The sequence below is a fragment of the Onychostoma macrolepis genome, chromosome 01 (genome assembly GCF_012432095.1).
Source record: "Onychostoma macrolepis isolate SWU-2019 chromosome 01, ASM1243209v1, whole genome shotgun sequence".
NCBI lineage: Eukaryota > Metazoa > Chordata > Actinopteri > Cypriniformes > Cyprinidae > Onychostoma > Onychostoma macrolepis.
The window spans coordinates 6,187,224-6,212,337 of NC_081155.1; the positions used below are offsets into that span (position 1 = coordinate 6,187,224).

The 25,114-nt window shown below is 35.3% G+C and overlaps 1 protein-coding gene across 1 annotated transcript; it reads left to right on the forward strand.

The window, feature by feature from the left end:
• Window positions 1-828: 828 nt before the first annotated feature.
• On the forward strand, window positions 829-24,115 carry LOC131536720 (B-cell receptor CD22-like). The gene is made up of 12 exons (XM_058769775.1): window positions 829-883; window positions 5,330-5,674; window positions 5,773-6,021; window positions 15,134-15,388; window positions 15,477-15,667; window positions 18,301-18,372; window positions 18,496-18,576; window positions 20,375-20,446; window positions 20,533-20,613; window positions 22,410-22,481; window positions 22,568-22,648; window positions 24,104-24,115. Exons 1-12 carry the CDS (start codon window positions 829-831, stop codon window positions 24,113-24,115), a joined length of 1,566 nt encoding a protein of 521 aa, XP_058625758.1.
• The last annotated feature ends 999 nt before the right edge of the window (window positions 24,116-25,114 follow it).

Below are 25,114 nucleotides of genomic sequence, written 5' to 3' on the forward strand. Positions count from 1 at the left end.
ACATAAATTTTAACCACTGTTGACGAACTACAGCGTCCGTAGGAAGCCCGAACACAGAAGACCTGACAGCTGGGTGAAAATAACACCGTTTCGACGGCATGACTACAACTCTCCACTATAACTCTTCCTCTTCGACAAAGCCGCAGAACATGGCCTTGCCCCCTCTTTTGCATGTTCCGGAGGGAGGGGTTGATGGGTTTTTTACGTATGCAACCCGGGAAGTATCTCGTTGTAGTCCCACAGGAGTCGTTTTTGTAGGCATTAAACTTCCTGATTTTTAAAAGACGATATCTCCGATTACGTTGAACTTTCAGCGCCTCAACTTTGCAGATACTGTTCATGCGCCAACAGCAACATTACACACTATTTAAAATGAAAAAAGTGAAATCGCAGTAAACCACCCCTTTAATCTTTTTTTATGCTTCTTTTTGTTTTGTTTTTTGTTTTTTTTAAGTGATTGCATAAAAGTGTTTAGTCTTTTAGGGCGTGTAGGTCCAGAACTACTAGTTGATAGTGACCAGTAAATAGAGCAGGATTGTGTGAGTTCAATTATGTGTATGAGGTGCTCTTAGCATTGTAGATTGGGCTTGATTTGCACTGGGCAGAAAACGGAAGTGAAGAGTATGTGTGCTAAACTATCTTAACCACAGTGTTTCTGAGTCTGACTAGACAGACAGTGAACTTATGGTAATAATTACATGTTTACTGGGTTTTGTCTTATAAAATTACAGTAAAAAAAAGTTTAAAACAAGCTTAAAAAAATAAACCTCCTGATTCATGACAGCTGAAATGAACCACTGTTCATTTGTTGTAGGTGTTGCTATGGTGATGTCAGCCAGAATGGCTCCTCCTCTTCCTCTGATCTCTGTGCGCATGATTCACAGTGAGTGACTGCAATACTTCAGAAACACTCAGAGATTTTGCATGAGGTTTTTCCCACCAACCCTGATACAAAAGCTGCTGCTATTTTGTTCACTATTTGTTTCAGGGGTTTCTAGTGCTGGTTGAGGTGTGAGTCACAGTCCTTCACACATCTGTGCACTAAAGGATTCATCAGTGACAATGAACTGCACTTATACATACCCTACTGGACATCAGATCATGAAAGTGTGCTGGACCAAAAACCATGTAAAGGGTAAAGATACTCCAGATCTGTCTGAGGACCCTGAATACAGTCAGAGGCTTCAGTATCTGGGAGATAAACAGCAGAACTGCACCATCAGACTGAGTCATGTGACACAGAAAGATGAATACATGCAGAGGCGGACAATCCAGGGGTCAGAAAGTAAAAGTCCTGCCATATTTTTGTTCCACCCATGAACTCTGCAGCTGATTTCACCAGAGGAGGAACCAAGTCATTCCTTTCAAGTCACAAGCAAGTCTCAAGTCAAATCCCAAGTCCTCAAAGAGTTAAAGTTAATGAGATAATTAAGTGTCTAATTAAATTATGATTGTGCATTAATGATGAACACCTGCTATTATTGAGAATCACAGAGGATCAGATGTTGATGTTTTATTGGTTAAAATGATGCCACCATCATGGAGATCAGTGTTTGCTTTAGTTGGGCTCTTGACCCTTTTAGTAAATCAAAGTAATTTGCTTTTAAGCAAGTGCAATATTGTTTCACAACAAACATTTGTGCATTGCTGAATCAAGAACTTGATGTAGCAGTTTAGTTTACACTTTCTGCTTTTAAATCATTTAAATGAGCATCATGAAGGTGTCTTGCTTTGGTTTATTGAGTAATATTCAGCTATTACTGAATTTCAGGAAAAAAAAGTCCTACCAAACAAATGCTACTGTAGTGATTACATATGAGGAAGAACAGCATCAGCTCAGGCTTTTAGACATGAACACTTATCATATGATCCTCAACGGTGGTGACAATAATAATTCATACTGCAGTGCATGATGGGAGTTTTTACTATGGTCTTACCCAGCATACATTGCAGCATGAAGAATTTTGTTGGTTGTCACCACTGTTGAGATTCATATACTGGTTCATTATGTCTGCGTGCGTCTAAATAGCAGAAGAGTTTAAGTGTTTATATGCATTAAATACAGTTGATTTCAAATGAATTCATCATAACTATTAGAACAAGTTCCTTGCACGCTATTTCACAAGATTGATTTTTCAAAACCTAAACATACAACACAAAGAATAAGAAAACAAACAATCAGTACAGCTGTAAAAGCATGGTTTCTCATTGTGCAGCCCTGACCTCTTTACTTAACAGCAACACATGTAATGCTGCAAAGAGAGATCTAACACAGGAGTCAAAGGCCAAGAGCCCAACTAAAGCACACACTGATCTCCATGATGGTGGCATCATTTTAACCATTAAAACATTAATATCTGATCCTCTGTAATTCTCAATAACAGCAGGTGTTCATCATTAATGCACAATCATAATTTAATTAGACACTTAATTATCTCATTAACTTTAACTCTTTGAGGACTTTGGATTTGACTTGAGACTTGCTTGTGACTTGAAAGGAATGACTTGGTTCCTCCTCTGGTGAAATCAGCTGCAGAGTTCATGGGTGGAATAAACACATGGCAGGACTTTTACTTTCTGACCCCTGGATTGTCCGCCTCTGAATACATGTACTATTTCAGATTCATCACTGATAAACCTGATAAGAAATGGGTTTCACTTTATTTTGATGATCCCTTTTACACATTCTGTTGATTATAAGTAACATTGCACCTATTTCTACTAACTCTGATTATAGTGTTAGTGTATTAGTAGACTGGTAGGGTTAGGGTTAGAATAAGTTGACATGTACTTGAAAAGTTACATCCAGTCAATAGAGTGTCTGTTGGGAGACCATCATAATAAAGAGTTAGCAGATATGAAGCAGACAGTCTACTAATACTCTTATGAAAATTTGTTGACATGCAGTTGCAACATTACTCAGTGTCAACAGAATGTTCAAAAGGGACCATCAAAATAAAGTGTTACAAGAAATGGCTTGGTCATCCAGGAGTGAGTCTCGCTGTCACAGGTGACTTCTTCTGTGCATTATGTTTAATAATATTCAGTGTATGACAGCAGCACTAGATATAATGTGTGTGTTGTGTTCAGATCTTCAGGTGGAGTCTCCTGAGAGAGTGACAGAGGGAGATTCAGTCCGTCTGACATGTAAAAGCAGCTGTGCTCTGACTGACGGAGCAACATTCATCTGGTACAGAAACTCACAGCCATTAACTGAGAGAAGAGACAGAAACAATCAACTCCTGCTGCAGTCAGTCAGAAGAGAGGATGCAGGCAGATATAGCTGTGCTGTACATGGACACACTTACATTTCTAATGCTGTGATTTCAAGAGCAACTTGTCAGTGGAGCACAGTTCTGTGATCAGTGGTAAATTTCCAACTGAAGGCCAGAGGTCGCTCTCGCGCTGCAACTCCAAATATGCCCTGCAGAAGAAAGGTAATGCATGTTGTTCCAGGAAACAGAAGATTGAACTGCTTTCATTGATGCAACGTGACTAACACACGACTACGACAATATATGGTTTATCTCAGTTCTTCTTTTATAATTTTCATTATAATAAAGCATATTTACTTTATGTTATAAGCGACGCAAACTCGCCATGCTTTTAGATGGAGTAGCTTTTACTTCACAGAGCATGTAAATTTTCAATCTTCTGCACATTGTTTCCTGGATTCAATGTGCATTTCCTTTCTTCTGCAGGGCATATTTGGAGTTTCAACATGGGGGCACCCTCTGGCCTTCAGATGGAGATTTACTAATGATCACAGAACCGTGCTTCACTGGCAAGCTGCGCAGCTTTTGCCTAATCGTGAATGCGATTTAATTTCAATTAATCATGCAGCCGTAGTGATTGCCTATACCAAGGCAATTGTCTTTTATACCAAAAATCATTAGGATATTAAGTAAAGATCATGTTCCATGAATATATTTTGTAAATTTATTACCGTAAATGTATCAAAACTTTGATTAGTAATATGCATTGCTAAGAACTTCATTTTGACAGCTTTAAAGTCTTTTTTCTCAATATTTTAATTTTTTTGCATCCTCGGATTCCAGATTTTCAAATAGTTGTATCTCAGCCAAATATTGTCCAATCCTAACAAACCATACATCAATGGAAAGCTTATTCTGCTTTATTCAGCTTTCAGATGATGTATACATCTCAATTTCGAAAAATTTACACTTAAGACGTTTTGTCGTCCAGGGTCACATATATGTATATAAATCCAAATGCAATTTGGTCTAAATACAGTATACGGTCTGATTTTTGGAGATACAATATTGTTTAACAATATATTTAACATAATTAATCAGCTCTGTGTGTAAATACAGCTCTTTATCTTTATAAGACATAAGTTAACCAACTTAACCAGCCCCAGCATAAACAGCATTTGAAATTCTTGTCACAGCCGATATTCTTGTGGGCAGCACTCCAACAGATCATCATTTCTAATTTTAATTTAGCAGGTCATAATTTGACAATCAATGTTTAAATAAAATAAATTGATTTTGGAATGTGAAGGGTTAAATGCCCATTTTCTTTTTTTTTTTTTTAGAATGTTTCTGCCTAAAGCTTCTGCCTCTCTCTATATACAGTACATTCCCATATATACGGTGTAGATTCCTGGCTTGACATTCACTGCTGATCCCACTGCTGTGCTCTCCTGTCTGATCTCTACTCCGTCCTAGTCAATGAAAAGCCCTTCCCCAAAAAGAGCCAACAATATAACTTTAAAAAGTTTAAGCTGGTCTTCAGCAGGAAGGACAAGCATAAGTTTTTTTTTTTTTAGAGTGATTGTATACAAGTATTTAGTTTTTTAGGGTATGTAGGACTACTAGAACTACTAGTTGATAGTGACCAGTCAATAGAGCAGGATTGTGTGAGTTAAATTATGTGTATGAGGTGCTCTTAGCATTGTAGATTGGGCTTGATTTGCACTGGGCAGAAAACGGAAGTGAAGAGTATGTGTGCTAAACTATCTTAACCACAGTGTTTCTGAGTCTGACTAGACCTCAACAAACACCGTCATCTAAACAGACAATGAACTAATGGTAGTAATTACATTTACTGGGTTTTGTCTTATAAAATTACAGTAAAAACAAGTTTAAAACAAGCTTCAAAAAATAAACCTCCTGATTCATGACAGCTGAAATAAGCGACTGTTCATTTGTTGTAGGTGTTGCTATGGTGATGTCAGCCAGAATGTCTGCTCTTCCTCTGATCTTTATGCTCATGATTCACGGTGAGTGACTGCAACACTTCAGAAACACGTCTTTGATACAAAAACTGCTGTTATTTTGTTCACTATATGAATTCTGCGTTTCAGGGGTTTCTAGTACTGGTTGGGGTGTGAGTTACAGTCATTCACACATCTGTGCTCTAAAGAACTCATCAGTGATAATGAACTGCAATTATACATACCCTACTGGACGCCAGATCATGAAAGTGTTCTGGACCAAAAACCCTGTAAAGGGTAAAGATACTCCAGATCTGTCTGAGGACCCTGAATACAGTCAGAGGCTTCAGTATCTGGGAAATAAACAGCAGAACTGCACCATCAGACTGAGTCATGTGACACAGAAAGATTCACACGAGTACCATTTCAGATTCACTACTAATCTAACAGAAAGAAGATGGACTGGTTATCCAGGAGTGAATCTTACTGTCACAGGTGACTTTCATGAGGTTTCACTCTTCTTCTGTGCATTATGTTGAATAATAATCAGTGTATGACAGCAGCACTAGATATAATGTGTGTGTTGTGTTCAGATCTTCAGGTGGAGTCTCCTGAGAGAGTGACAGAGGGAGATTCAGTCCGTCTGACATGTAAAAGCAGCTGCGCTCTGACTGAAGGAGCAACATTCATCTGGTACAGAAACTCACAGCCATTAACTGAGAGAAGAGACAGAAACAATCAACTCCTGCTGCAGTCAGTCAGAAGAGAGGATGCAGGCAGATATAGCTGTGCTCTACATGGACACACTTACATCTCTCCTGCTGTTCAGCTCAGTGTCACGTGTGAGTATAGTGTTGTTTTTGGCAGCCTGTTTTAATTTTAGTTTTAGTCTAGTCTTTGTGTGAAGCTGTCATTTTAGTTTTTATTAGTTTTAGTCACGTTCAAACTCTTTTTAGTCTAGTCAAATTTCAGTCAACTAAAAGTCTGAGCATTTTAGTCTTATTTTAGTCAGAATCATCCATGACTACCCAGTCAACAATTTGATCTCACAGTGATGTCACCATGATCTCACAGGATACTCGTGATGAGGTCACAATGTGAGGTAACAGTGAGCTAAAAGTGTAACCTCACAGCGCCCTCACTGTGTGCTCATACTAATGTGAGGTCAAAGTGCACTCACTGCACAGAGACTAGGTACCCAGCATGCATTGCAGCATGAAGCTTTTGATTGTCACCATTGTTGAGATTCATACACTGATTCTTGATGTCTCTCTTTGTTTAAATGAGAGGGTAGTTAATAATGTTTGATGCTTATGCTTTTATAATTCTTTGTAAACTATTATGAGATTGCTGGATCATATGCTGCATAATCACAGAGATATTATATTTAGAAATTTTAGATTAATAAAACCTCACCGAGACAGCATATTGAGTGTAGGTGATGACCGTGTTGTTGTCATCAATAACAAACCAATATCACCTGGTTGCAGTCTCTTTTTGGGTTTCCTTGCCATAACAAATGTGCTTTACAAACACAGTTACAGCAGCCCCAAAAAATACAATGTTGTAAAGTCAAGGGTCAAGAGCCCAACTAAAGCAAATACTACTCACCGCAATGGTAACGTCAAACAAAACAATAAAACATCATCATCTAAATCTCTGTTAATTCTCAATAAGCGCTTTTGTAGATGTCTGACAGAAATAAGAACCCCGCTCATCTTTTTCAGTTCACAATGAGCTCATATATTACTCACACTGTGAGCATCACCGTATGAGAATGGTGTGATGTCACTGTGATCATCGCGTGATCTCACGTGTTGACTGGGTATTTTCGTCTAGTTTTAGTTGACGAAAACTGATGTCATTTTAGTCTAGTTTTAGACAATGAAAAATGTATGTATTTTAGTCTCTTTTTAGTAATTCTATTCTATTTAACCCAGTGAATATAGTATACAGGTGCTGGTCATATAATTAGACTATCATCAAAAAGTTGATTTCACTAATTCCATTCAAAAAGTGAAACTTGCATATTATATTCATTCATTACACACAGACTGATATATTTCAAATGTTTATTTCTTTTGATTTTGATGATTATAACTGACAACTAAGGAAAATCTCAAATTCAGTATCTCAGAAAATTAGAATATTACTTAAGACCAATACAAAGAAAGGATTTTTAGAAATCTTGGCCAACTGAAAAGTATGAAAATGAAAAGTATGAGCATGTACAGCACTCAATACTTAGTTTGGGCTCCTTTTGCCTGAATTACTGCAGCAATGCGGCGTGGCATGGAGTCGATCAGTCTGTGGCACTGCTCAGGTGTTATGAGAGCCCAGGTTGCTCTGATAGTGGCCTTCAGCTCATCTGCATTGTTGGGTCTGGCTCTGTGAACAGTCAGCCTCTTTTGCAATGACCTTTTGTGTCTTGCCCTCCTTGTGCAATGTGTCAATGGTCGTCTTTTGGACAACTGTTAAGTCAGCAGTCTTCCCATGATTGTGTAGCCTACAGAACTAGACTGAGAGACCATTTAAAGGCCTTTGCAGGTGTTTTGAGTTAATTAGCTGATTAGAGTGTGGCACCAGGTGTCTTCAATATTGAACCTTTTCACAATATTTGAATTTTCCTTCGAGAAACTTTGCATTTCCTCGCAAAACTTTTGCGTTTTCTTGCAAGACCATTTGAGTTCGGACAAACGCTTCCTGTTGACTTTGCAGCTTGCAGTGGTTAGAGCTCGTATGTTCACAATGGAGCGGTTCATAGAGTTTTATTTTGAACTTGCACTCAAAGTAATACAGTCAGTGCTTATGTCGAAGCACGGTTTTGGGACATTCTAAAACGCTTAATGTGGCTTAATGTTTTAAAACAGTGACATTGGAGGACTAAATTCGATAATAATAAATCCTGATAAAAATTATTAGGCTAACATTAATAACCTTATTAATAATATTCCTATTAATAAAGCAGAATATGAACGCAACGCCCTGCATGTTAAGCCTTTTCTTCCCCATAGAAAACGCTTAAGGTAGGCTATAATGAAAGGTTCATGCAGCTCGTATGTTCACAATGGAGCGGTTCATAGAGTTTTTATTTTGAACTTTGACTCAAGTATAAAGAAATACAGTCAGGTTAGTTCAAGGCACGGTTTTGGGACATTCTAAAACTTAATGTATTAAAACAGTGACATTATGACCAAATTCTATAATAATAATAAATACTAATAAAATTGTTAGGTTTATATTAATAACCTTATTAATAATATTACTATTAATAAAGGAGAATAGCCCAGAATATGAATGCAACGGATTTGGTATTTTTAAATCACCGCTTTCATTACAGCCTACCTTAAGCGTTTTACGAGGGAGAAAAAGCTTAGGCTACGTGCAGGCCGTTGCCTTCATATTCTGGGCTATTCTGCTTAGTAATATTATTAAGGTTATTAATATTAGCCTAATAATTTTATCAGCTTTTATTATTATCGAATTTAGTCCTCCAAGTCACCGTTTTAAAACATTAAGCCACATTAAGCGTTTTATTATGTCCCAAAACCGTGCCTTGAACTAAGCACTGACTTATTAATTTATTTGAATCCAAGTTCAAAATAAAACTCTATGAACCGCTCCATTGTGAACATATGAGCTCCACTGCAAGCTGTAAAGTAAACAGGAAGAGTTTGTCCGAACTCAAATGGTTTTGCGAGGGAACGCAAATATTTTTGCGAGAAAGCGCAAAGTTTCTCGAGAGAACGCAAAACATTTGAAAATTATTTTTTCCTCCCACCCTGAATTTTTTCCACTCACCTCGAATTTTTCCCACCACAATGTCCTGTAAAGGGCTCCGTACGTTTTTCCCATCATGCACTGGGGCATGAATAATTAAAAAGGTTAAATTTGTCACTGTTTTTTTAGTTATATTTACACTGTTTTATGGTTGCTTTTGTTGTTAGGTTTAGTAACGTACTGTTTTGTGACATCTGGAGTTGATTTTCTACTCAAAATGACCCATTCATACTCAAACACTATTCACTGATTGTTACCGTCATTGTGTATGGTGTACCAAGTATTGAGGTCTCTGTGTTCAATTGGGTAATAATCTGTTGGAGTGGACATATTATCTTAAAAAGATAACAGGTGGTCTATTTCCTTGTTTACATGTTTGTAAGTGAATCACATGTTTTAATAGCATGGTTGTTTCCCAGTAGTGATGGGAAGTTTGGATCATTTTACTGACTCGGACCTTTGAGTCTCATTCAACAAAATGAACAAATCTTTTTTTGAGTCATTTCGTTCATTTTAGCAAAATATAATTAAAATGTTACATGCTACTTCCCTAACACATCTACTACTTATGCAAACGTTGATCACACTACAAACTATAATGCTATAAGAAACAGAAAAGATTAATTCATCGTTTACCTGGGTCTTGATTAGCTCATCTCACCTCTTATCTGACAAGCATTCGGGTTTGAGTCGTTCGTTCATCACGTGACAGCCTCATACACTAACCTATGCAGTCAGAGCCGGAAAGAGAATTGATTAGTTCACCTGTTTCGAGTCATCGGGTTTGAGTCGTTCGTTCTTTTGTCACGTGACAGCTTTGGGCTGATAAATTAGTTAATTTACAACCTTCCTTACAAACAGGTGCATAGTCATTATTATTATTATTATTATTTACTCGTACAGTTATGTGATGCATTTCTGGTCTCAAATTATTGCTTTTAATCTCTGTCACAATAATAAAGATAATAAAGAGTTGGTTATGCTTTAATTTTTATTTTTTTTTTTTTGGAGTCTAATCTTCATAAAATACAATACATTGTTGTATTTATGTCTTTTGAGTTAACCCTTTAGATTAGACTATAGTGTTATACTTTTGTAACATATGACACTTTAGACATTAACACTGTGTACACACTCTTGAATTGTTTTTTTATTGTTTATTTTTGTGCCAGAAAAAGCTTTAGCAAAGAGGATAACTATTCCAAAATGAATTAAAACAATTTAAACAAAAAATACAAGAAAAATAAAATATACTAAAGCCACAGAGCCAGATCATAACCTTAATATTTTAAACTAACATTAATCATTCATATTCAAAATGTTATTTGCTTTCACTTTATGTCATTGTGTCCTTTTTGACCAATCTTCTTATACAAACATTAGACCAATATGTCAAGTCTGCTTAGGAAAAACAATTATACCAGCAAAGTCAAAATTGGAGTAAAAATGAACAAACTATATGTGCTTTGTAATTTTAGGCTTGGATTTTTTTATTATATAGTTATATTATATGTTTATTGATAGACAAAGACAGTGAAAGGACAAATCAATCAATATTTTATTTATAACAGGGTTTTATTTATTTATAAAATAACACAGATCCTCAAGAAAGAGTAACAAAAACATAGTGACAGAAATGAACAGACCATTTTTATTTCTAGGAAAATGCTTATTACACATATTTTGATAAATATGATCCAACATACAAAAAATACAGTTTTACTTTATAGTATTTCACTGATCCGGCAAGTGGTCACGTGACAAAAGAACGAACGACTCAAACCCGATGACTCGAAACAGGTGAACTAATTCCAGTACAGAACCTATAGGATGTTGCGAATGCGCGACCGAACGAATCACTCCCTGAGACGACTCGTTCTTCCCGAGTCACATTAAAGATTCGTTCAAAATGAACAAATCGTTCAAGAACGACCCATCACTATTTCCCAATACTATGTTGTTTTGACTACATTTTAGAAGCCATGATTGAGTGAGAAATACTTAAGTATTGCAGGTTTAACATAAAATAGTCAAGTAAAAATTACTAACTGGCCATGTTAATTTTGCTTATTTCCTTTGCTAATTTTACCTAACTTAGCCAAGTAGATTTTACTTAATTCAGTACTTACATTTTACTTAAAATTTATTTGTGCAAAAACTTGCCAAATAAAAATTAAGTAAATTTACTTATTGTTTTTTTCAGTGCAGGTTTAACGTTTAAATGTTGTTATATGCTTGAACTGTTTTAGTATATCTATAGATTTTATTTTAGGCAATTCATGATGATTTGAGAAGGTTAATTTGATCAAACATGGCTATGATCAGTCTGCTGGTCTGCCGCTGACCGCTTGGTCGTTACTTTAAGAAAGAAAACTTATTTAACAAACAAAAAAAATGCTCCAAACGTTTTTCTAAATTAACTTAAAAAAACAAACAAAAAACAAACGGAATATAATCACTTTGCCATTACATACAAAACTGAACTATTTGAATAGCTGAAACAGTATAATCTGATTTGGAAGAAGGAGGAAAAAAGACGGGCTAGGGACTCAGGCTGGTAATTCTGGGCGAATTCCAAACGGCTTTTTTACGCCCTTGAAGGGCACTTCACGAAGGGGACGCCATTTGTAGGGACGTTCCAAACGAAAGTGAGCAACTGATTCCCTTCACGAAGGGCCCTTCCAGAAGTCTGTCAGTGAAGGGAACATGCCATGGTCACTTCACGGAAGTGATTTCCGTTTGTGATCATGTGATCTTCACTTAGGCGATCTTGAGATTCTGTCAAGCTCTCGGACACGGGAAGTGAGATACAGGAAACAGAAATACTGCAAAATAATAATAATAATAACGCGACTAAATGAGACGAAATAACGTTATAACATTTCGTTTTGTCTCGTTTTGGTCAACGAAAATGAAGAGACATTTTAGCATAGTTTTTATTTTGTAAACCACATTTAGTCTTGTTTTTATTCGTCAACAATATTGCATTATACATTTAATTATAGTCATCGTCACATGACCAGCATTTACCTTGCGTCTCGTCTCGTTTTTGTCAGGTGATAAAGGTTCGTTGACGACAATATTCAGTCATAATTTTCGTTGACGAAAGCAACACTATGTGTGAGTACAGATTGATAATTGTTGAGTGTTTATGCAGTGCTTGAACTGAGTCAAGTTTTATGTGGGGACCCCATACACCGTTTTTGACTTCAAAATACAGTGAAATGTCTCAAAAATAGCAGAAACTAATCTGATGACTTCTAAACTTATTGGAGGGTATCACTGTCAGATCCTGCAGTGACACATAAATAATTGTTTTACAAACTGTCACACTGCGCCACCTGGTGGTGATTTCTTGAATAAATTTCACATGTGGCTTGTGTGACTGCTAGGCCTGCACCATTAATCGAATGTGACTTCATGCACAGCTTGTCAGTGGAGCACAGTTCTGTGATCAGTAGTAAATCTCCATACAAAGGCTAGAGTGCTCTCATGCTGAAAATCCAAATATGCCCCACAGAAGAAAGGAAATCCACATTGTTCCAGGAAATCCCTATAGCGGTAGCTGAATTATCAGAATATTGAACTGCTTTTATTGATTCAACATAACTAACACGTCTATGACAATATATGAATATATGGTTTATCTGAGTTTTTCTTATTATAAGTTTCGTTATAATAAAGTCTATTTACTTTAATTTTATAAGCCACTCATTTACTACACAGAGCTGTAGTTCACTGACAAGCTACGCAAAACTGATTTCATAATTATAAAATAATGAAAAATTATTGTATGTTTCAAATTTATGTAGGTAAGCAAAAGCCCGAAAAAAGCTAGAGAGAGAGAGAGAGAGAGAGAGAGAAATTACCCCTCAAAAAGTGTGTAGCCTAAGTAGTTTTATCTTCCCAACTATTATGGTGCATTCCATTTGTTCCCAGTAGGAACTTTTAACTGGATAGCCCTCCCAAGTCAGAGTTCCTACTCCAAGGGTGTTTCTCAAATGAAAGGCTGCATCCTACCGAGGCCAAGTACTCCAGAGTGCAATCAGGACGATGGGTCTACTACACCAATAAGCTCCGCTGTATTATAAACCAATGAAATTGAAGGTGGGCGGAGCGACACGTGTCACTCCACCTTAATGTGTCGCCCCGCCCCATCGTCCAGGGCAATATAATCTGTCTGCAATACCGGAGGCTGCACTTTCAGGACCGCAGTTGTAGGACCGCACTTCTAGGACCCTAGTTTTTTGTGACAGCGCCACCTACCGAGCTGGAGAACCGCAGTCCCAGGAAAGCATTTCCAGGACCCTAGTTTTGGAGGACTGAAAAAAGTGCCACTAAGGCAGTATTTCCACCCAGTTTTAACTACATTAGAATTTTAGAGTTTTTTTTAAAGTTTTATTACACCCAAATACTACTTTCTTTATTACAATTAAACCAGGTTCCTAGGAATGTTGAATAATTATTGGGTCTAAGTAGCATAATATAATAACTCAAATAAAATAAACAAGGAATCATGGTATAGTCTTTTCAGTCACTAGATCAACCACATTTTCAAGTACAGAGGGACACAAGGATGACTCTGGGGGTAGATTTAAGATTGTGTATATTTGATAAAATAATATATTACAACAGTTGAACTTGAACACACACAAAAACAAATTTGTTCATGACGTGAACCACATAGAAAGAACTTCATTGACAACGTCTTCACTGACTCCTAAGAGAGAGAAAGAGAGAGAAGTGAATGAAATAAGGAACATTTAGTTGAACATGTTCTACTCTCTAATTTTAAATTTCACATTTAAAAGATCTTAGTTACCACAGAGCGCACACACATATATGATCCAAAAATAATTAATTAATGTTCATAACTATTACTGCATACTGTTCAAAGATTTGGAAACATTTTATTTTGATGTTGTGGGAACAAAGGTTCTTGAAACATTCATGTCAATAAAGCCCATCTGAACTGAGAAAAAAAATAATAGAGAGAGATGCAAGAAATCTGAATAGAAACAACATATTATTGACATGACTTTAAATATTTAAAGCACACGTTGTGATGTATGCAGCAGCACTACCTTCCACCTGGATGCTCTCCCCTCTTTTCTCAGTTGTTTCTCTAGCACCCTATTCAATTCTTCCTCTTCACTGAAACAGTAAATGGAGAACATAATCACTGCTAGGTTAACAGAAATACTGTTAACACTTAAAAAAAAGGATACATTGGACATTGTGTAGAAACAATTCCAATACTTGACCAATTTATTTATTTATCTTTTGTCATACTATTGCCTGCCCTGAGCTGTGTCCTTGAAAACACTTCATATAGAGTACAGTACACAGTAAATGACAATCTAACACGTGGTATTTTAACAGTCAATTATTATGATGGCCTCTCTGTTATGTCTGTCTATTAAAATGTCATATGTCTCAACCAACATTATGAAACCATGTCAAAATGAAGAGACGTACTCATAACATGTATATTGGGGTAATGTTAAACAGGCTGAATGAGCACGTGACAGTTAAAACATTAAGATTATTTTAGCTTAATTAAAATGGAAAAACAATGAGTAATTAACAAGCTTTCAATTCATTTTACAGCATTAGACGCTAATATATGCTGGCTATGAATTCAAGACTATTTAGCAAATCACGATCACTTCGGCTACGTTAACTTTCCAATGAAATGCTTCACAATTGTTTTTAATGTTAAACAAATAAAAATGTATTCACATTTGATACTCACACTCTGACTGTCATCCATCTTCGCTGGTCCTCTAATTCGGTAGGTGGCGCTGTCACTAAAAACCTAGGGTCCTACAAATGCGGTCCTAGGACTGCGTTCCTGAAAATGCAGCCTCCGGTTTTGCAGGCAGATGCTACTCGTCCAGGGTGCACTCTGGAGCTACTCACCGAGGCTGCGTCCTTCCTAGTTTAGTCCTTCAGAGACATGTCAGCTATAGAGTCCTCCTCAGCATTAAACACTAGAATGAGACAGCCTAAGTGTGCATGGTATTGCTTATTAGCACTTTTAGCACTGTTTAAAGACATGATCACAGCTAGCCTAAAAACAGAATTCAGTCACATAAATGGTTCAAAATTGTTATTTCAGGAATTTTCTGTATCCTAACTGCGTGAATTGCATTTCATGTTTGTCCTCTTTAGATGCACCAAAGAGTGTCTCAGTGTCCATCAGTCCATCTGGTGAAATAGTAGAAGGAGATTCAGTGACTCTGAGCTGCAGCAGTGATTCAAACCCACCTGCAGAAATCAGCTGGTTTAAAGGAGAAACGTTTGTAGGATCTGGAAGAATCTACAGCATCTCAAAGATCAGCTCTGATCACAGTGGAGAATACAAGTGCAAGTCCAGAAATAAACATGGAGAGAAATACTCTGATGCTGTGACTTTAAACATCATGTGTGAGTTAATGATCATCTGCACATTGTTCACATCCAAATCCAACATTTTCTAATATTTATTGTGAATTTTGATTTTTATCAATTTTAGATCCTCCCAGGAACGTCTCAGTGTCCATCGTTCAGTCAGGTCAGTTCTGGGAGAGAGATTCAGTGACTCTGATCTGCAGCAGTGATTCAAACCCACCTGCAGAAATCATCTGGTTTAAGGAGAATCAAAGCTCAGCCGTTGGATCTGGACAGAGTTTCAGTGCACTACAGAGTGGACGCTTCTACTGTGAGGCTCACAATCAGCATGGATCTCAGAGAGGAATACAATTTCATTGTTATTGTCCAATAAAATAGTATGCCATAGTAGAAATGCATCAGAGTCCAATATTGTTCTAATACAACATATTATTTCTGTACTCTTTTATGTAACATATTCATTCTTTTTAAGGAGAAGCAGAATGAAAAAGATAAAAGACACACTCGAAACTCAGGTGAGAAAAAATATTTTAGTAATTAATTGTCTCAGCAATAAAAAATCTAGTAACTAAAAGACTGAAAGTCCAAATGCAGTTGTGATTTTATATGGTGCCTTTATAAGCACTAGTTATCAGTGATGGAAACTCGAGTTTGTGACTTGGACTCGAGTTGCACTTGAGTTGGAAAATGAGTTGAGTTGGACTTGCGAATTGACTTGGACTCGTAACTCGTGAGACTCGTAAAAAATGCAAGTAATTTTGATATGATATTCCATTCACATTCTCCCTTTATTACACCATATGACAGCATCATACACCACATTGTTCTGTTCTTTCCTAATCCATTCATTCCCTATCAATGTGTCCTGCATTAGCAAATGTCACAACAATTCATCTCTACCCTTACCAAAAAGTAGTATACTTTGAGTTTATTTCATTAAGTATACTTAAGTAAAGTTCAAGTATATTTTTAAGTATACTTTAAGTTGTAAGTATACAAATATCAGTGTACTAGTAGTATACTCATAAGTGTACTATTTAAATACTCCTTGGGACTAAACTGGCCCACTTTCTAGTATATAAAATTATACTTTTAAGTATACTTTAAGTATAACAGTAGTAAACTTTGAGTACATGACTAGTTTACATCAAAGTTTTTAGCTAGTACTGCAACTCTACTAAAATCAAAATTATAGGTATACTGATAGTTCACTAATTAAATACTTGTAGTAGCATTTTTAGTATACTTTGAAGTATACACTGTAAAAAAAAAAATGTGATTGCCACCCTGTAAAAAATTGTGCTGTAAAATAACGGTAATCTACTGGCAGCTGTGGTTGCCAGCATTGTACTGTTAATTTATAGCTCTCAACCGTTAATTTACAACTCTTCATTTTTACAGTATGTTACCATTATTATACCATGTGGTAACTCGTTTCATTTTGGAAACCGATTGCTTCAGAACATTCGAGTTAAAAAAAAAAAAAATTGCTTATATGGTGTTAGTACAGTGAACTTATTTAATTTGAGTCCACTAAGAAATATGTCTTACTATAAAACCACAAACACTTAAAGTGTAATAATAAAGTAACCAAACCTGACTTTTACTCAGATCTTTGTAGATTGTCATTAACTAACAATAACAAACATTTATGTACTAAAATGCTTAGTAAAGAGACTGTCACTGAATCAATAATTCCACATTTACTGCCTTTAAATAAAGCAGCAGAACATCAGTGTTCATGGCTCATCATTGACTGAAGCACAGGCTCTACTCTCCACCACAATGGTGACCCACTAAACTAAATTAAACTAACATATCTCTCTTGTACAAAAACACATTAATAGAGTTCAGTTTAATATTTACTCTCCTTATCAGTTGACTTTGCATAACTTTTTTTCTATGAACATTCACTAATATTTCAGTGAAATTAACTTTTGTTTGGTAAATCTGACTGTTATGTTTTACTGTATATTGCTGTTTTTTTTTTCCTTGAATTAACTGTAATCTACTGGCAGCTCTGACTGCCAGCATGTTACTGTTTTTCTACAGTTTGCTGCCATAAATTAATTACAGTTTATTACTGTTAATTTACATTTCATGCAGTTTTTTTTTCATCTTACATCTTTAACCCTATAAACCCCACAGCAAAATCCTCAGTTTTAAATGAACACTTACAGTGAGTCCACACTACAGAGTGTTAGAGTAACACTGAAGCAGTGACGTTAATGAGATAATTATGTGATTAATTAAGTGATGATTGTGCATTACTGATTATTATTGATTCCTTCCTCCCGCAAGTTTTTGTAGAATAAAGATTTGTTCCTAAATACAACATATCCATGGTTCCATAAAGGGACATTATGGGGACTGAAATTACGCTTATAGATATGCTTATGCATTTTCCAATAAAGTAAAACCTGTTGTGAAACACTGATAACTTAAAAGGTTTTTTAAGGTCATAATCACATCTAAGGAAAAAATGGATACCTCCTAATTTCAGAAATATTTGGCAGGGGATATGAAACCAAGAACTATTTTTATTTTTCAAAAAGGATTTTAGAAAATTTGTTTTAATCGTATCATTAATACATTCAATATCAGGGGCTTTTAGTCCTCCTTCATATTCTTTGACCAACATTCATTTTCTAATGTAGTGTGTTTGTCTTTTCCAGATCAAATTAAAGTTAGCTTGGTTTTTAGCTTTTATTGTATTTTTAGGAAAAGAGAATGAATAGGCTGGGTAAATAAATCTAGAAATACATTCCATTTTTGTAAGAAAAATTCTGCCAAAGTTCTTTGACTTACTGCTACTGAATCTCAAATCCACCATACCTTTGGAACATCCGGAAGTGAATGAACTTGACTTGGACCTTAGAAATGTGTGAACATGTCTGCTAGTTATTTATTTTGTCTCTACATTTGTCTCTGTTTCTTAAATTTCAAAGATGAATCATTCCAGACCTGATCATAACAGACGTACAGCTCATGTGGAGTCGACTGAACCTTTGTATGAGAAAGTAAGTTGTTATAGTCTGTGGATGTGAATGCTAATATAATTATTATTATAGATTATCTAATAGTTATTATACATTTGTCCATTTTTTATTAAATTTTCTCTTTTCTTTTCTTTAATGGCGAAGATGAATGATTCCAGACCTCATGATGAGAAACTCAATGTTTGTGATATTGAGATGACTGAACCTGTGTATGAGAATACAATGGTAAGTGTTCTCACTCATTTTCTTGAATATCAAATATATGTTGAAAAAGTATATGGTGCAGACCAGGGGTAGGCAACGTGGATCCTGGAGTGCTGCTGTCCTGTAGAGTTTAGCTCCAACCCTAATCAAACACACCTGAACAAGCTAATGAAGGTCTTCAGAATTACTAGAGCTACAGGCAGGTGAGGTTTTTTTTCAGGGTTGGAGCTAAACTCTGCAGGACATCGGCACTCCAGGACCGACGTTGCCTACCCCTGGTGCAGACAATATAATTCACTGTTCACGATCAAGTAATTCAATTCCATTTATAATTTTAGGCAAAATAAGACTTTTAAAGACCAGCAGAATCCCTGTCACTTCGAATACTAACACGTATCATAAAACATGACATAAATGTTTGAAATCGCACACATTTGCAATGACACTCTCTATGATTATGACCAAAGCATCCTTACAATTAAAAGCCACTAACACAAACGCACATTTCTAAGAAAACAAAGGTAAGTAAATGTTCTTTGATTTTTTTTTTTTTTTACAACCATAAATGGCCTGGTACAAAATGCAAAATTCCTTAATCAGACAACAGACAAGCATCATAACATAAGGAGAAGATGAAGAGGAAAGGGAAAAAAAAAAAAATAAATAATAATAAAATAAAATACTAGGGGTTTTCAGCAAGTTTAAGCTTTTCTATTAAATTACAGAAATTTAAGGCATTCTTTTTCTTCATTCATTTCAGCGACAAAAAAGTAATGACATAGTTCCTTGTGAAATACGTAGAAATTTGGAAGAATTTTCAGGAATCTGTTGTTATGCAATAGGAAATTCCCAAGAATAATAATAGTGTTAATTGCTAAATCATGTGGTTCATCTCTCAAAAATAAACCAAATAATACATTTTCCTTTGTTAAAACATGTAAATCTTCAAATTTAGGAAATAACCAGTAATGCATATCTTCCCAAAAAGCACAGGCAAATTACAATCATAAAAAACGATGTTCTGTAGTTTCAATTTGATCATCACAGTTGTTAACGTCAAGACCAAATCGACATCTCAAATATTCTCTAGAAGGATATACTCTATTATGTTAATATTTTGTTCTTAAAATTTTAACTTCATCCTTAGGGAAATATTGGAATTTAATCATTTATTTATTTTGAAGAAGAAAAGGGATATAGTTCATTAACAAAAACATTCAGAAATACAGTATTGGATAAATTTATGTTAGTAATTGAAACTTCATTCACCAAAAGCTGAGGAAGACAAGGTGTTACATTACTTTCAGATAAATTACAAGACATCTGAATTATAGATTGTGGGATATAGCTTTGATGATGTTATCATATTGTTTTCTGTCAAATAAATTACATTTAGAACTAAAAGTTTCAAAGACATTACTCGGTATCTAATATTTGCATGACAGACCACCAGTTTTTGTAGAATAAAGATTTGTTCCTAAATACAACATATCTATGGTTCCATAAAGGGACATTATGGGGACTGAAATTATGCTTATGGATCATTTTCCAATAAAGTAAAACCTGCTGAGAAACACTGATAACTTAAAAGGTTTTTTAAGGTCATAATCACATCTAAGGAAAAAATGGATACCTCCTAATTTCATAAATATTTGGCTGGGGATATGAAACCAAAACTATTTTCATTTTTCAAAAGGATTTTAGAAAATTTGTTTTAATTGTATCATTAATACATTCAATATCAGGGGCTTTTAGTCCTCCTTCATATTTTTTGATTCATTTTGTCTCTACATTTGTCTCTGTTTCTTAAATTTCAAAGATGAATCATTCCAGACCTGATCATAACAGACGTACAGCTCATGTGGAGTCGACTGAACCTTTGTTTGAGAAAGTAAGTTGTTATAGTCTGTGGATGTGAATGCTAATATAATTATTAAATTATTAAATTTTCTCTTTTTTTTTTCTTTAATGGCGAAGATGAATGATTCCAGACCTCATGATGAGAAACTCAATGTTTGTGATATTGAGATGACTGAACCTGTGTATGAGAATACAATGGTAAGTGTTCTCACTCATTTTCTTGAATATCAAATATATGTTGAAAAAGTATATGGTGCAGACCAGGGGTAGGCAACGTGGATCCTGGAGTGCAGCTGTCCTGTAGAGTTTAGCTCCAACCCTAATCAAACACACCTGAACAAGCTAATCAAGGTCTTCAGAATTACTAGAGCTACAGGCAGGTGAGGTTTTTTTTCAGGGTTGGAGCTAAACTCTGCAGGACATCGGCACTCCAGGACCGACGTTGCCTACCCCTGGTGCAGACAATATAATTCACTGTTCACGATCAAGTAATTCAATTCCATTTATAATTTTAGGCAAAATAAGACTTTTAAAGACCAGCAGAATCCCTGTCACTGAATACTAACACGTATCATAAAACATGACATAAATGTTTGAAATCGCACACATTTGCAATGACACTCTCTATGATTATGACCAAAGCATCCTTACAATTAAAAGCCACTAACACAAACGCACATTTCTAAGAAAACAAAGGTAAGTAAATGTTCTTTGATTTTATTTTATTTTTTTACAACCATAAATGGCCTGGTACAAAATGCAAAATTCCTTAATCAGACAACAGACAAGCATCATAACATAAGGAGAAGATGAAGAGGAAAGGGAAAAAATAAAAAAATAATAATAAAATAAAATACTAGGGTTTTCAGCAAGTTTAAGCTTTTCTATTAAATTACAGAAATTTAAGGCATTCTTTTTCTTCATTCATTTCAGCGACAAAAAAGTAATGACATAGTTCCTTGTGAAATACGTAGAAATTTGGAAGAATTTTCAGGAATCTGTTGTTATGCAATAGGAAATTCCCAAGAATAATAATAGTGTTAATTGCTAAATCATGTGGTTCATCTCTCAAAAATAAACCAAATAATACATTTTCCTTTGTTAAAACATGTAAATCTTCAAATTTAGGAAATAACCAGTAATGCATATCTTCCCAAAAAGCACAGGCAAATTACAATCATAAAAAACGATGTTCTGTAGTTTCAATTTGATCATCACAGTTGTTAACGTCAAGACCAAATCGACATCTCAAATATTCTCTAGAAGGATATACTCTATTATGTTAATATTTTGTTCTTAAAATTTTAACTTCATCCTTAGGGAAATATTGGAATTTAATCATTTATTTATTTTGAAGAAGAAAAGGGATATAGTTCATTAACAAAACATTCAGAAATACAGTATTGGATAAATTTATGTTAGTAATTGAAACTTCATTCACCAAAAGCTGAGGAAGACAAGGTGTTACATTACTTTCAGATAAATTACAAGACATCTGAATTATAGATTGTGGGATTTAGCTTTGATGATGTTATCATATTGTTTTCTGTCAAATAAATTACATTTAGAACTAAAAGTTTCAAAGACATTACTCCGGTATCTAATATTTGCATGACAGACCACCAGTTTTTGTAGAATAAAGATTTGTTCCTAAATACAACATATCTATGGTTCCATAAAGGGACATTATGGGGACTGAAATTATGCTTATGGATCATTTTCCAATAAAGTAAAACCTGCTGAGAAACACTGATAACTTAAAAGGTTTTTTAAGGTCATAATCACATCTAAGGAAAAAATGGATACCTCCTAATTTCATAAATATTTGGCTGGGGATATGAAACCAAAAACTATTTTCATTTTTCAAAAAGGATTTTAGAAAATTTGTTTTAATTGTATCATTAATACATTCAATATCAGGGGCTTTTAGTCCTCCTTCATATTCTTTGATTAATTTTGTCTCTACATTTGTCTCTGTTTCTTAAATTTCAAAGATGAATCATTCCAGACCTGATCATGACAGACGTACAGCTCATGTGGAGTCGACTGAACCTTTGTTTGAGAAAGTAAGTTGTTATAGTCTGTGGATGTGAATGCTAATATAATTATTAAATTATTAAATTTTCTCTTTTTTTTTTCTTTAATGGCGAAGATGAATGATTCCAGACCTCATGATGAGAAACTCAATGTTTGTGATATTGAGATGACTGAACCTGTGTATGAGAATACAATGGTAAGTGTTCTCACTCATTTTCTTGAATATCAAATATCTGTTGAAAAAGTATATGGTGCAGACCAGGGGTAGGCAACGTCGATCCTGGAGTGCAGCTGTCCTGTAGAGTTTAGCTCCAACCCTAATCAAACACACCTGAACAAGCTAATCAAGGTCTTCAGAATTACTAGAGCTACAGGCAGGTGAGGTTTTTTTTCAGGGTTGGAGCTAAACTCTGCAGGACATCGGCACTCCAGGACCGACGTTGCCTACCCCTGGTGCAGACAATATAATTCACTGTTCACGATCAAGTAATTCAATTCCTTTTATACCGACCAGATATTTGAAGTGTATTATTTATTAATGTATTGATTTACCCAGTCAACAATTTGATCTCACAGTGATGTCACCATGAGCTCACAGGATACTCGTGATGAGGTCACAATGTGAGGTAACAGTGAGCTAAAAGTGTAACCTCACAGCGCCCTCACTGTGTGCTCATACTAATGTGAGGTCAAAGTGCACTCACTGCACAGAGACTAGGTACCCAGCATGCATTGCAGCATGAAGCTTTTGATTGTCACCATTGTTGAGATTCATACACTGATTCTTGATGTTTCTCTTTGTGTTTAAATAACACCATTGTTCAATTTTTGTGATTTATGCTTTTAAAGTTGTTCATAAATTTTTACACTGTTTGACCCTATACTGTATAATCAAAGAGCTGCTGTAATTAAAATTAATTACAGATTAGTTCACTTAGATTAATAACACTACACAAAGACTACATACTTAATCTAGATGATGATTTTGTTATCAACAGCATCAAACCAATATCATCTGATTGCAGTGTCTTTTTGGTGTTTCTTGTCATAACAAATGTGCTTTACAAACACAGTTACAGCAGCCCAAAAAATATGATGTTATAAAGTTAAGGGTCAACAGCCCAACTAAAGCAAACACTAATCACTTTGATGGTAACATCAAACAAAACAATAAAACATCTAATTCTCAATAAATGCTTTTGCAGATATCAGAAATAAAGTCAGTCTGGTTAGTAATGTATGGAGCTGGTGATGCTGTTTGTGGAGTTGTTTAATCATTCTCTGCTGAGATCATGAGAGATTTAATGTATTCTTTTATTGCAGTTGATTTCATCAAAGGCTGTGTCTGGAGGTCAGTTGTATGTTTGGAGAAGGTTCTTATAACAGAAATCTGTTAGCTGGGCGTGCACTCATGAGCTCATCATGTGAGAGCACTGTGATATCTCTGTGATAGTGTTGAGAAACAGGAAGTAGAATGTACCCCAGCGACTGATATTTGATCTGCATCCTCTCAACCTGCTCATCATTTTGAATTCACAATGAGCTCATATATTACTCACACTGTGAATACTTTGACTTTTACTTTCTGACCCCTGGACTTTACACCTCTGTCTGTAATATATCTGCTTGTTTTACACTCTTTGGCCACCAGGTGGTATTGTAAGCAAATGAAGGCTCCAGAAATTAACCTTTTTGTGGACCACTTGGCTGAAAAGCTGAAAAGCTTAATGAGGCTTCATGAAGCTTCATCTGCCCATCCCTAGTTATCAGTACATAGCCAAAAACCAAACAAAACGGAGTGCCGTGAAGTCTAGTAGATCAGACTAGTGCGCACGCGCATTTAGAGTGCATTCTTTCACTGCGTGATTCAGTCTGTTATAATGCATTTAAAATGGTAACAAAATTGAAGATATAGGGGCAGAAAAATGTATATTTATATCATTTCATATAATGAATCAATATCACACAAAGAGTGTCGTTTTTCTCCAAAAATCAGCATAATTACATATAGATTTTTTTCCAACAGTTCAAAAAACAAGAAGTTAATTAAGAGACTTGCATTTTAGACACCATATTGCCTGTTTTTGCTCTATTTCGACAACAAAAATAATCCCAAACGGTGTTTCGTTCCTGAATGAATCAACCGTTTAAATGATTCGGTTCAGTCTCAATGACTCACTTATTAACAGTGACCTGGTGACACCTACTGTCGTTTCACATTTAAAGTATCTTGATTTTTTTAAATATAATTTCAAATAAGTATTTAAAATATTATGTCTTATATATCAAAACATTATTTCTGCATTTGTAACTGCAGGTTAAATGCATTCATGTCCTGCATTAAACAGTACATCTAAATGCCACTTCAGATGAAGCTTCTGTGTTTCTTCTGCACTGCAAAGATGAATTTTGTTGATATTGATTTAATTTGCCTGGTAACAGCCCACATGTCTTATTATTCTAAATAACTGATTCCTTTAATTAAAAACAACTAGTTTGAGATTTATAGGCCTATCCCAGGGGTGTCAAACTCAGTTCCTGGCCGCAGCCCTGCAGAGTTTAGTTCCAACCCTGCTCCAACACACATACCATGTAGTTTTCAAAGGAACCTAAATTAATAGATTAGCTGGATCAGATGTGTTTAATTAGGGTTATATCTATA